Here is a 14069-nt window from a genome sequence, read left to right as displayed (position 1 = left end):
GCTCTGAGCTCAGCGGTGGTCTGCCTAAGGGTTCTCTCTCTCTCCCTCTGCCCCTCCTCCCACTTGCACATGCTTTCTCTTTGTCTCTTTAAAATAAAAATAAAGAAATCCCTATAAAAGGGAGGGAAGGAGCTGGTTTGAGCGTGCCTGTGTGTACAGTGTGAAAAGTCTACTGAAGATGGGATGGCCAGCAACGGTCTCACTGGGAAAATAACAGAAGAGCAATTACCCGAAAGTAGTGAAGAGCGAGCCATGTGGATGTGTGGGGAAAAGCATTCCAGGCAGAGGGAACAGCAAACGCAAAGGTCAGAAGCCACGCTCGAGGTTCCTGCGTGTTCCCTAGCGTTAGAAGCAGAATGGGAGGCAGGAGCTTCCTTCCGGGCTTCTTCTTCCCCCTGGTCTGCTGTTACTTCCTAAATAGTGTTTTGTGTTTAAGATTTTACTTATTTATTTGAGAGACAGAGAGAGTGCAAGAGAGGGAGAGGGAGAATCTGAAGCAGACTGTGTGCTGAGTGGACGCTGGGCTCGATCCCACGACCGGGGGCCGGGGCGGGGGGGGGGCGTGTAATGAATTCTTTCTGTTGTTGAATTAGTTGAACCCTTTAAGCTTCTGCCTCATATTATTTTGTGGCTTCAGCCATCAAGAGAAGCCAGGCAGTGATATATAAGCTCCACGGACAAGCCAGTCAGTGTGTTCAGTGCCTCAAGAATCACAACGGCTCAAAAACACAGGGGAAAGCAGCTTCCTTTCAAGCGCGGCACGGTTATCTAACAGATCGGATTCCGTGGGGCCCGCTCACCATTATTCATCTCTGCGGGGTCCTCTCATGTCAGGGTGACTTACAGACAGTCCACCCCTGTATTTCTTTTCCCCTTCGCCGAGTCATTCACTGTCTTCCTCCCTGTGCTCTGGGGACATATATGGGGCCGGCCTCGTAGGCCGCAGTCCTAGCTCTCAGTGGGTCTTGTACGTGCCGCCCACCCCAGAAACACCAGGCCTCCCGACAGGTTGTCAGTGAGCCCTCGTGCGGTCACCTTGTGGAGAACCCCGAGCGACTCCTGGCACGTGACCTCAGATACCATCAGTGACAAGAGCAGCAAGAGCAGCCCCGTGGTTGCCAACGTGGGTCCCGGCCGGGCCTGGGCCAGAGGGTGCTCGGAGGGAGCAGAAGGCGCGAGGGAGACGACACCCGGACGTGAACCTCAGAGAAGCCGTCGTTGAGCCCTAGACTTCGAGATCCCAGGCGCGGGAAGCCCTGAGGCCCTCCCAGGGTGGCTGACACATGTCCTGTGTCTCCGGGGCGTTAGCCTTGGGGCAGGGGACAGAGCATACGGGGAGGCGAGATCCTCCCAGGTCCCGCTTGGTTTCGGGGTGAAGGTCCTCGGCTTGGGTGGCAGAGCGACAGGGGAGCTTTTGGAAGGTCCTGGGCCTGGCCATGGGATTGGGGGCTCCCCTTGAGGAGGGCCCCCCTTGAGGGGGCAGCCCGGGGCCGGCTCCCCTTCCCTGCTGCTCCTGAGCCCCGAGCCGGGCCTGTGGTTCTGGGCCCCCCACCGCCTTCCCGGGCGCCTGTCAATCTCACCCTGGAGAAAAAAACCAGAACACGTTTGGGGGAGTTCCAGCTTTCTGGTGGATTCTTCTAGATGAGAGTTACCTCGCAGACACGGGAATTAGGGACCCCGATTTCTTCTCTGGTGGCGACCACTCCCAAGCAGATAAGGGGCTGCTCACCCCCCCCCCCCCAGCAGCTGCAGCCTCCTTCCCCTGCTGCTGGCTCAGGGAGCCAAGGGGAGAAGCTCAGCGCTGCAGGTGCACCGCGGCCCCGTGGGGCCCAGCGGCTGGCCCAGGGCCCGAGGGCAGCGGGATGCCATCCTCGAGCACACCCAGACTCTGGAGGGTGTGAAGGGAATAACCTGGGCCTTGGTGTTAAGCCTCCCTGCGCCCCAGGGCCGGGGGAGCACACCGAGGCTTCCCGGGGGCCGCCGCGTGCCCTGGGCGTGCCAGGTGCTCCCCCCAACAGACGTGCTCCCCGCCGGGCCCCCCGCTCACCCGATCCTGTGTTGGGAGTCGGGCCCCTGGGATTCTCCTCCTTCCAATCTTAAGTGAAACCTGCCATTTCCCCAGAGGGATCGCGGGGCTGCGTTCCCCGGATGTCCTGTAGGAACAACGGTCGTCGACATACGAGCCTGCTCGCCACTCATCTGCCCCAAGGATTGGTCTTTCTCTGTGACAGTATCCGAGGAGTGGCTGCAGCATGATGCGGCGAGATGCACCCAGAATTTTGAATCGGGAGCCTTAGGTCCGAGTCCCTCTGCGGCCGCTTCCCGGGCACGTGTGTTTGGACAAGTTCTGAATCTTTCTGCTTCTAGGTCATGACTAAATTTGGCTGACCCAGCGGCCGCCACTTTAGAGGTGTTGGGCAGCTTGCACGAAGTGTCATCGTATGATTGTATTTTGTGAATCCTAGCATGATATATACAGTCTTAGCTGCTTTTTTTCTGTATTTTCCTGTGCTTTTTTTTCCCCCTTTCTGTGTCCATCTGATTTCCTAGTTCTTACTGATCCTGTTTGTCTTCCCTACGCTCTCACTCGTGTTGGGATGCTGTCACTCTACTCTCTGCCCTATAATCAACCCTCCTTCATTGTGGGAGGTTGATTTGTGGCCTTGTTTGGAACAGGAGTCTCTGTAGATGTTATTAGGTGAGGGCTGTGGAGATGGGATCACCCTGGATTCACCAGGTGGGCTTTAAAGATCCAATGACAGACCCAACGTCCTCATAAGAAGAGGAGAGGACGCAGCAGAAGCAGGGGCCGCACGAGAGGGCCACGTGAAGACAGAGGCAGAGACTGGAGTCAGGCTGACAAGCTGAGGAACGCTAGGAGCCACCGTACATTGGAAGAAGCAAGGCGGGGAGTCTCTGCCCGGAGGAGGGAGTCTCCCTCTGCTGACGCCTTGATGTCATGCTTCTGACTTCTAGGACCACGAGGCAATACATTTCTACCATTTTAAGCGACTAGATTTGTGGCAACTTGTTACAACAGCCACCGGAAATTAATATACCCATTGTCTAAGACGTGGCTCAGTTTCCTCGGCTCTTGGAGGTCGTCCCCAAGGCTGGAGGACAAGCCCTTCCTCTCTGTGCGCGTGCTGCACCTTACTTCTATCGCTTGCACCTGCCTGAGTAGTTAGCCATTCACGTGTCTGTCTTCTCCGTGACAGCGAGGGTTCTGCGACGGTGGGCTTGGGCTTTTTTTTTTTTTTTTTTTTTGAGCTTGGGTTTTAGTCCTGGCTCCTCACCTGGCATTTAGCAGCCGCGTGGGTTTGTTGAAGTCTTGCTCTCAAGCTCTCATCTTTGTTAAATCCCTCCCTAGCACCCTGGCCTAGGTGCTAGGTGCTGGGTGCTAGGTGCTCTTGGTGCTGGGAGTGGGAGCCAGCGTGTCTGGCTTTGCCTCCCTAGGCCCCTGTCCTGTTTCCGCACACGTGGCCAGGTTAATACTATTTCTAAATTACTACTCAGCAGCTCCGTGCCTCCGGCACTCACGTAGCTCTGCCGTTGGGCCCTAAAGTACATTTCCAGCTCCATCTGCCAGTTCGCTGCTCCGTGGCCTTGTGCTCCAAGTTCACTCGTGCGCCCCTGGAACCCTGGACGACAGGAGAGCCGCTCTCTCCATCGCTGTCGCGGAGCCCTAGACATCTCGCCCTCTGCTTAGAGATGGTCTTGGCCGCCCGGGCAGGAGCGCGGTGCTCCTCAGAACTGCAGTTGGACTGGCCGTCCGTGCTTCGGTGCGGGCACCGGCATCCAGACAAATCAGCTTTTCCATCTCCGCATCGCCTCCGGGACGCGAGGGCCTTCGGTGCAGTGAGGTGCCTTGTTAGCTGGCTAAGTTTAAAGACCCTCACGAGTGGGATTGTAACACAGGGACGGCCAGCAGCCTCTTCTGATGTAGGCTTATTTTCCCAGATTTCCCCTTTTGGCATTTATAGGGCTTTCTCTTATAAGACTTCGTGAAAATAGAAGACGTGGCTAGACAGCGGCCTGGTTCTCCAGGGTTCAGATAGAATGATGCCTTAGCAACAGACGTGCGAGGAGAAGACAGGCCTTCAGCTTTGGGCGAGGAATGCGGGCGCTGTGGCCGGGGAGGAGGACCGCTTTCCTTCACTGTCGGCGGGGCCGGGCCCCGCAGGTGCTGGGTCCCGGGGGACATGAAAGGAGCTGAGGAGCCCGGGGCCGCCGGTGTCGGGCAGGGCAGGGTGGCCAAAAGGTCGTGCTAAGAAAGACTTCAAGGAAATCTGTGTCCCCTGCTCACCTCAAGATCCCCTAAATTGCCATCTGGACCTGAGCACCGCTTTATCGTCCAAAACATTTGAAGTTATTTGTGATCTTAAAGTAATGTGAATGCCGAATCGTGGCACAGATCAGTAGTGGGTTCCCTTTAGTTACATGTTGGGATCAGACATAGGAAAGAAAATGTTATTTCAGAATAATCCTCAATTCCGGAGATTTCCATAGCATTCTTTTCCCTCCCGTAGTGAACAAAGCGGCTTTTTTTTTTTTTTAAAGTCGCCTATTTTTTGCTCAAAGTTACCTATGTAGAAATAGCAAACTTAGTTTTCAAATTCTCTCCTTCACCTTCTCTTTCTCGAAAATGCAACGTAGCTTGGTGGGAAGGACTTGGGAGGCCTGGGTTTAAATCCTGCCTCAGCTCCTTACTAGCTTTGTGACCTCGAGCAACTTAGTTTCTCGGAACATCAGGTGCTGCATCTCTGAAAGGAGACCTTGCCAGGTTCTTGAGGGTGGAATAGGGTCATAGTAATCATTACTTTTGGGGGGGGGGACTCTTGTGGGGGGGGCAGCGGGAAGGACCAAAACGATACGATGTGCTTATCCTCTTACAGGCAATTGAAAGCTAATCAGATTATAGAAGCGAAGTCGGCGCGAACGTAGGGTGCGTTCTGATTCTGTGTTTCTTAAGGGAAATAATTTCCGCTGCTTGATTCTTTGCAGAATAATGGGACCACTGAGCATCAGGTGGAGTCTTTCATAAGGAAAAAACTGGAGTCACTGTTGAAAGAATCTCAAATCCGAGACAAGGAAGATCCCGATAGCTTCACAGTGAGGGCGCTACTGAGGGCCACGCACGAAGGCTTAAATGCACACCTGAAGCAGGTACGCACGCCCGAAACAGGTGTATGACTCCCGCCCGTACGTGTCCTCCGGCAGGAAAAAAAAACAGAACCTCGTACTCGTTTCTGATCATTTGCCACCTGTGAACCTCTCCGGTCTCTTCCGTTTGCATCCTCATACCCCTCGAGAAGCGAAAACCCCCTGTGGCAAAAGGATGCGAGAAGTTACTAGACGCGCTCGGGCGGGAGGTAGAAGTTACCCGAGTACCTGCTTCACTGGGACCCCGGGGACCAAGCTCAGTGGCCCCACACCCCGCTTGCCCGCCTGCTCAGCTGGGGGGCGGGCTCGAACCCCCAGGTGCCCCCCACCCCTCCCCACCCGTTGGTCTTCATGCTGCATTGGTTGTGCACCCTGAGCGCATCTTCCATCGCTTCCACTCCTCGGATCCGTGGCCGGGTCCCTGTCTAGGGGACGGGTCCGTGTCAGCCGTCACCTGCGCCTTTCTTGCCCTCCTTCAGTCTAATCTCTGCTCTGAAACTAGCGTGATGTCTTAAAAATGTGAATCTGCTCACGTCCCTCGACCGTTCAGAGTGTTCAGTGGCTTCCGTTGTGATGGGGGTGACTACAAACCCTAACCAGGCTCTCAGGGACCTGCGTCACTGCATCCTTGTCTCCCGCTCTGATCTTCCCTTTTCCCTGTCACGCTGCTTCCCACAGTCGTCCCACCCACCACAGCTGTTTGTGCGCCATGGTCTTCCTCACAGCCTTTCCCTCCGTCTGGAACATTCCATTCCTACATCTGCTCTGGCTGAGACTCCTACTTGTAAATTCCAGCTTCAGTGCGAAGCCCCGAATGAGTCCTGCCTTGACCTGGGATTGGATTCGTTGTCCGCTTTACATAGTCCGTGATAGCCTGTGATAGCTTCTCTTTTCTGAAGTTTTTTTTTTTTTTTTAACACATTTGGAATTATTTGCTCAATATCTATCTTCTCAACTAGATTATAGGTTCCATGAAGACCAGAACCACGCCAGTCTTAAATGACCATTATGTTTCCAACTCATTATAGTGCCTGGGCCCTAGTACAGCTTCCAGAAGATGTTGTTGAGTGAATGAATGATTTGGGCTCCGGCTGATATTTTAACTCTGCTTTCTAATAGAAATATCCGAAATGGACAAGGAAAAAGGAGGGTGGGCTTATTGATATTATCACTGCAGGGCATTGAGGGCTCTTATCCTGGCCCAGAGGAGATTCAGGAAGTCACTGGCTCAGCTAGTAGCAGACGTCCCTGCTCCTGCGGCCTGTCCTCCAGGACTCAGGGATCACCAGGCAGAGGGAGGACCATACGGGGTGACCACCCTTCCTCTCTAGAGTTTGCGCTGAGCTCTGGTTGGGCAGCTTAGCTCATGCACCCACCCCTAACCTAATCACCGTGGCCTCGAACACGTGGAACAATAGCTTGCCAAGGATATAGGATAATATTGGCTGGTTAATGTCAAAGAGAAGTTACCTGGAAGTGGTGCCGAGGCTAGGTAGGCCCTCTGACGCTGCATGTTAGAGAGGCAGAATGGAACACTGGGGAGGCAACTGAAATAGGAATTGCAGTGTGCCCTTACCACTGATCATACAATTCTGAATTTTCTTTTAAAGATTTTATGTATTTATTTATTTGAGAGAGAAAGAGCATGAATACAGGGAGGGGCAGATGGAGAGGGAGAAGCAGCCTCCCCAGTGAACAGGGAACCCGATGTGGGTTCGATCCCAAGACCCTGGGATCATGACCTGAGCCGAAGGCAGCCGCTTAACTTGACTGAGCCACCCAGGTGCCCCCAGCTCTGAATTTTCTTAAAAATTTCTGTAAATAGCAATAAACTCCTTCCCTTCCACTTTCCCCTTCCAACCATTTAGTTTTAACCACACCGATGTCTATAAAATTAGCACATTCAGCTAGCTCACCTTAAGTTCTGCTTCTTGTTCTTAGTGAATTCTCATTGGCTAATCTGGGCCACTCATTTCCTCTGAGGCTTTTGGAGAAGGCTTTGCTCCATCCTCCTAGATCATTCCAATTGGACAGGCCACCGCGGGTCTTGGAGATTTGGGATGAAACAAATTAAACCCACCTTTCTTTTGTTATTCACGTAAGAAATCCTAATGATAACTTGCCTGCCAGGTAAGATGGTAAGGGATCTCAAATTTCCAAGATGTCGTGGAGCAAACCTCATCCCCCTGTTTCTTATTCTTTCCTTTCCATTAAATCTGGGCGACTCTAAGAATGCATTAGACCCATAAAGTGGAGCCTGTGACTTTAATACACTGGGCTGTAGAGTGTTGACGTTTTTGCCACTGCTGTTGCAGTGGTGACCATATCCAGCTACCTTCTTAACTCCAAGGTTTTTGTACAGTTGATGATCAGCTTGAGTAGATCTTCAAAAGCAGTCCATGCACATTAACCAGGCAAATGAAATTACCCTGTAAAAACCCCCTTCCAGCCGCCCAGCATTTTCTGAACTGTCCCTTTCCCCAGCCAATTCTTAACCTTCCCCTGTCCCCACCGCCAGTTACATCTTCGATTAGTCTCTATGGATATATGTCAGCGCCTCCCTGGCCTTTTGGTTTTAGGTAGTTTTGCTCACACACATTTATTTCCATTTCTGTGGTAGTCTCTGCTTTTTCTTTGCTTGGCCAGAGGTCCCAGGAAGATGGGGCCTGCCGATCTCTCCTTGCAGCATGTCATTAGCCACGAACCAGCTAATACAGAGTTTTAGGGATGACAATTGAGAAAGAGTCTAAACCCTTTTGGCAGAGTGGCCTTTTCTTTCCCCTAATGAGAGATAGACTTGAGCGAGGAGATCTCTACCCTGGAAAATTAAACCACATGAAGAAAATGTCAGAGGCTACAAATACCTCTTCCAAATGCTCAACTACAGAAGGAGTTAATTTCAATGAACAGATAAGCTCTCTTGTGGTTAACTTAAACGAACAAAAGCAATCTTATTACCTAGTAGATGTGTGTGGGTTTTATTTATTTTTAATGTTTTAAAATCCCAAGTAGCAATATTCGATCAATGCGATTGTTATTATATTATTTTTATTCAACAGAATTGGTACTTAAAGACTTTTGGTGATTTTTCAAAATTTAATCTATTTTTAACTCAAAATGACTTATTCCCATTAAGAGCATTCAGAGGAATACATCGTGTGCTGTAGAGATCCTGCACAGCTGGACATTCCTGAGAGGCCCTTGACACCAGTTTTGGGGAAGCTGTTGGCAGTTACTATCTCCCGGTTGGCGCCCACATTTCTCCATTCCAGCGTCTCCCTCTCTTGAGGCAGACTCCACAACTTTTGGGGTAGTGATGGTGTGGGACAGGAAAAAAATGAACAGGACCTGCTTGTTCTACCTAAGGCAGAGAGGGTTCCCTGCCATTCCACCAGAACTAAGGAAAAAACAAAAGCAAGGAAGAAAAATAGTCATATCATGTTTTTATTTACTCAGCATCCAGATGTGAAGGAAAATGGGAAGAAATCACACGGACGATCCCTCATGACCAACTTTGGAAAACATAAGGTATGAATTAAGAGTGACAAATGTGCATAACCCAATTAAACAAGAGACTGGACAGGACAGTATCATCATAACCTTGGGATAACTGATGATTTCTTAAATAGGACCCCAGAAAAGAAAAAATTGATAAAGATTGAGAAACTACTGTTACTTAATAAGCAAGTAGCCTACTTGGGAAGAGTATTTTTGATACATGTATCCAACAAAGGACTTCTATCCTGGATATATAAAGAACTCTTACAAATCCATAAAAAGATACCATAATCTTTTTTAAAGACTTGTTTTAGAGAGAGCGAGAGAGAGCATGCACAAGCAGGGGGAGGAGCAGAGAGAGAGAACTTTCAAGCAGACTCCCTGCTGAGCCCAGAGCCTGATGCGGGGGCTCAGTCCCACAACCCATGAGATCATGATCTGAGCCGAAACCAAGAGTCAGATGCTTATTGGACTCAGCCATCCGGGTGCTCCCATAGTTTTTATTAAAAGGGCAAAAAACTTAAGTGGCCTTTCACAAAAGAAGATTTCCAAACGGCTAGTACAGAAAAGGTGTTCACCCTTATCAATCCTCTAGGAAATGCAAATTAAATGATGATGAGATTTCGTATATACCCTTCACAATAGTAGAAATAAAATGATTGACAGCACCAAGGGTTAGTGAGGACGCCAAGCAACTTCAACTTTATACACTGCTAATGGGAGTGTGCGCTTGTGCAATCACTTCACACTAATTCACACTATCTCCTAAAGCTGTATTACGTACCATGTCTTATCAGTTCCATTGCTGTGTTTCAGCCTCGTGGCATATACCTAACGTTTATAGCGGCATTAGTCATAATAGTACCAACAGGAAAGAGTTCAAATATCTGTCAACAATAGAATGAATAAAAATTATGGTATATTCACATAAAGTAGTATTTTTCTAAATATGAGGAATATTTATATTGAAAATCAGTATTTGGGCACCTGGGAGGCTCAGTGGTTGAGCATCTGCCTTTGGCTCGTGATCCCGGGGTCCTGGGATCGAGTCCCACGTTGGGCTCCCCACATGGAACCTGCTTCTCCCTCTGCCTGTGTCTCTGCCTCTCTCTCTCTGTGTCTCTCATGAACAAACAAATACAATCCTTAAGAAAAAAGAAAAAGAGAAAGTCAGTATTTTGTAGCTTAGAGAATGGCTTTCCACACCATGTTATTTAATCATCATAACAATAATCCTTTAAAAGTAGTTGTTATTGCCCTTTCCTTTAAAAAAAAACAAAAACAAAATCCACACACGAAGCAGCTAGAGGTTAGCCAACCTACCCGCTGGGTGAGAGGCCAAGCGGAACGTGAGATCATCAGATGCTGGTGTTCCCACACCGTGCACTTTGAGGTTCTCAGAACATCAGTAACACCTGAGAAGGTTCTAGACCAAATTGACACCTTCCTGTCAGTGCAATAGACTTGAGTGTGTTTATGCCAGCAGTATGGCCGGGCGTTTTATTTGTTGAGTAAGAAAAATTCTGGAGGGTGATGTGGTCCCACAGTTACCTCGGAGTGGGCTCCCTTTTCCTTTCTAAGCCGCAGTCCTCAGATGTCCAGGGTTCTCTATCTAAAGGTCTCACTTTGTTTGTGGAAGCTGGTTTTCTTTGGTGGCAGGGTTTTCTATAGTTATGGGGTCCCTCCCCATCATTTGTTTTTCTGTTCCGTATTGCCAAATATTTGGGGTTGTCTCTAATGTGCTGGGACACAACTGCATCCTTCCAAAAAGTCTTTATTTCTGACAGCCTTTAGTCCTGCCGCCTTTCAGCCTGAATCCTGTGGGTAATAATTTTTCTTCTGTTGGTAGAAATTAAAATGGGTCAAAATCTCCAAGCGTAGTTTGATTTAGACAGTTATTTGAGCGGACGCCGATCAAAAGCAGGAAAAAGTCGTTCATAAAAAAAAAAAATTAGTGCTTGTCTTTTTTTGTCAAGCCTGTCTTTTATAAGTCAGCGAGAATAGTAAATTTCCTAAAGAAAAGAACATTTTATCTCCTTAATGTCATTTGAATAGATATTACAATATGACCCTCCTGCTTATAGAGACCTTCAGTGCACGACGAAATAGCCTTCTAAAACCTACATCTTCTGTGGCTTAGAAGTCAGCTTTAGAGCAAGAAACCCTCAGTTTTGCCTTAATATTATAATTAGGATCATAGACGCGATTATTATTAATGGTAAGGCAGTGAATTAATGGTTAATGTGTTTTCTTCCAAGTAATTGTCCTTTTTGCGTATATCGTAATACCCCACCCATTCTCTGTATGCTGTGGATGGACCTGATGTGGTGAGTTTGTTGTTAAGTTCACTGTGACTTTCCAGCAGAAAACCACAAAATCACGATCTAAGTCTTACAGTACTGACGATGAGGAGGACACACAGCAGAATCCCGGCAAGGAAACCGGCCAGCTGTACAGGTAAGAGTGCGTCTGCACGTTCCTGGCTCAGGCTCCTGGGCCCTCTCCCTTCCCATCAGCTGGGCTGCTTTAGTCGCATGTGTCTAGAGAAGCGGATCTCGAGGTCAGGGGCTCAGTGCAGCAGGACATGTGAAAATCAACCGGGGCGGAGACAAGAATACCTGTCGGGGACTTACACGGGCCTGGCACACTGCGAGCGCCTCCTAAGCGCCAGCTGTGGCTGCTGTCAGGTAAGAGGCAAGCGTGTTCAGAGGAGAGAGGGGCCGCAAGAGCTAGTACAGAGGGCTCTCCTAGGAGGCTAGCGGAAAAGACGGACGGTGAGCGCGTGGTAAGAGCCAGGCACCTCACATCAGGCCGACTTGAAACTCTTGTTCCCGCAACACTAACATGAGACGAGTCAGGCTTCTCACATGTTTCTATTTCTTAGGGTCATTGTAAGGACTAAAGGAATTAAACTGCTTAGCCTGATAAGCCCTGTTCTAATTAACTAAGCACTCAAAAATATTAATTGCCGTTTTCCTTGTTATTGCCAATAGATTTTTCTTTTAATATAAGTTTTATTTATTTATTCATGAGAGACACACACAGAGAGAAGCAGAGACACAGGCAGGGGGAGAAGCAGGCTCCATGCAGGGAGCCTGAGCGGGACTCGATCCCAGGACCCTGCGGTCACGCCCTGAGCCAAAGGCAGACACTCAACTGCTGAGCCCCCCAGGCGTCCCTATTGCGGATGGATTTTGAGATGAATAAGATGATTTTCTGGCAGCTTGTGTATACAATAAAGTCACAGAGGAATGGAAATTATATACAGATAAATGCACACACGCACACACACGCCTGTGCCTTTATTGAAAGACTGAAATTAAATGAAATTAGAAGCATAGAGGGAGGTCTTGTAGGAATGGACGGCATTTAGTGCCCAGTTAAATTTTATATTTAGCTTCACTTCAACAGAATGTCCATACATAAAATAGTAACTAGTAAGGGCAGAGAGGATGTGTGTGGTTCCTACCCTCAGGGTACACAAAATTCAATATGTACTTACGGTAAAGGATGTAAGAGGAATGGGGTCACCTTCCAGGGGACCTGTGCCACGAATGTTCTCAAACAGAAGTCCAGGTCCTCCTCCTGCCAACGGGGAGGAGATGCCCGGTGAAGTCCGGTGTTACTGGCTAGCGGCGGATCGGTGGCAGTCCAGCCCTTCCCAACAGAACTCACACATGCACGAGAAGGCACCGATTCTTGGCCACGCAGTGAATGAAACCACATCAGGAGGATTTTGTGGTGGAGAGAGGGCTGAGCTGGGAATCGTCCTTGGGTTCTAATCCTGGCTCCATTAGGAGCAGGTAGGGAAGGTGGAGTAAGCACAAACCCCAACCCCTCCCAGCTCTCAGTGACACGAGTCCTTGGCTGTGTACCTCCCAGGTTGGGTCGGCGCAGGAAAACCATGAAGCTCTGCCGAGAGCTCTCTGACTTGGTGGTGTATACAAACTCCGTGGCCGCCCAAGACATCGTGGATGATGGTAAGGAGTGAGTTCTTCTGTTGGGTAGACCTTCTTGACCTTTCTTGGTCAGCCGTTTACTAATCTCTTCTCACTCAGATCATCAGCACACATTTCTGGAACTGCGTAGCGTCCGATGTGTCAGGAAGCTGACCGCCAGTGTAACACTGCTTAGCTCACAGGGAGGGCAGAGGAAGACTTCATGATTATATAAGGACAGGTGCATTACTGCAACGTCTCGCCCAAGGCGTGAACTGTGGAGACCTGACCTGGTTTCACGGCCAGGTCACAGATGGACGTGGCCAGTGTGAATGACCAGAAGAAAGCAGAAAGCTAAAATAACGCCTCGATTAAGGAGGGCACATGACGCGATGCGCCCTTGTTATCCCATATGCTGGCAAATTGAGCTTAAATAGTAACCATAATAAATAACACCTTGAAAAAAAAAAGAACACCTTGAAAAGTCCCATATTTTCTGATTGGAAAATCTGACTTTGGTGAAAATGATTCAGCCCACGGATTGAAGATTTAACAGAAAGAGCAGGAATTTCAGAAGCACTGATTCTTTCACTGTTTTCCACCTATTATTTGCATCCTGTTGCGTTGAGAGATCCTAGTCACAAGTGTTCTTACCCTGCACCTTCCTGCTAGCTCCTCTTCTTCCCTTTATCCTCGTCCCTTAGCGTTTCTGTTTTGTTCAGTTACTGAATGCTTATAGAAACAAACGACAGTCGTGCGGCCTTGCAGTCTAATTTTAGTTTTAGTGGAAGTGAAATGCAAATTCAAAAATCTCCCGCTTTCCAACAAATCTTAGTAAAGGAAAAATGACGTCGTGCTGAGTCTTCTGTCTGTGTCAAACCTCCAGGATCCTCCCTTCAGGTCTCTCCTTTTTGTTTTTACCATTCCACAAGTGTATCTTTTTCTGTCCTACCTGTGGTGTTGATTCTTTTTTCAAATGAAGACAATAAAAAAAATAATGATTTCACATGCGAGAACATGAGAACCTGTCCTTATAATAACCGTCCATAGCTAGGAAATCAACCCAGTGAGTGGTTTAGTGGAGCTAAAGGTGTATTTGGTTTAGAAGAATGTAATTTTTTTGGAAAAGATTTATTTATTAGAGAGAAAAAACATGAGCGGGAGTGGGCAGAGAGAAAGGAGAGAGAGAGAGAGAGAGAATCCTCAGGCAGGAGGTCCCCTAAATCCCAGGACCTGGAAATCATGACCTGAGTGGCAACCAAGAGTCAGATGCTTAATTAGCTGAACCACGCAGGTTCCCCCAGGAGTATGATTTCTAATAAGTAACTTATTAGAAATCATAATTCTATTAGCTTAATGGAAAATAGTATTGAGTACTCTCTAGCTGTTGAACCGCCGTGTCGCGTGGCAAAGTGAGCGATAAATAATGAATGCATGCCTTATCCCAATGCAAAGCAACGCAGATCTATT

The 14069-nt window shown here is 48.8% G+C and overlaps 1 protein-coding gene across 1 annotated transcript in view; it reads left to right on the top strand.

The window, feature by feature from the left end:
* Positions 1-14069, top strand: part of PLCH1 (phospholipase C eta 1) — a 200903-nt gene that overhangs the window by 170595 nt on the left and 16239 nt on the right. The window contains exons 13-16 of the mRNA XM_055320875.1: positions 5005-5166; positions 8620-8691; positions 11027-11118; positions 12544-12641. Of these exons, the coding sequence (XP_055176850.1) occupies positions 5005-5166; positions 8620-8691; positions 11027-11118; positions 12544-12641 (424 nt within the window). The remainder of the gene's footprint in view (positions 1-5004; positions 5167-8619; positions 8692-11026; positions 11119-12543; positions 12642-14069) is intronic.

Source organism: Nyctereutes procyonoides, unplaced genomic scaffold, assembly GCF_905146905.1.
Source record: "Nyctereutes procyonoides isolate TBG_1078 unplaced genomic scaffold, NYPRO_anot_genome, whole genome shotgun sequence".
Taxonomy (NCBI): Eukaryota; Metazoa; Chordata; class Mammalia; order Carnivora; family Canidae; genus Nyctereutes; species Nyctereutes procyonoides.
This window is presented reverse-complemented; position numbering and strand designations above follow the sequence as displayed.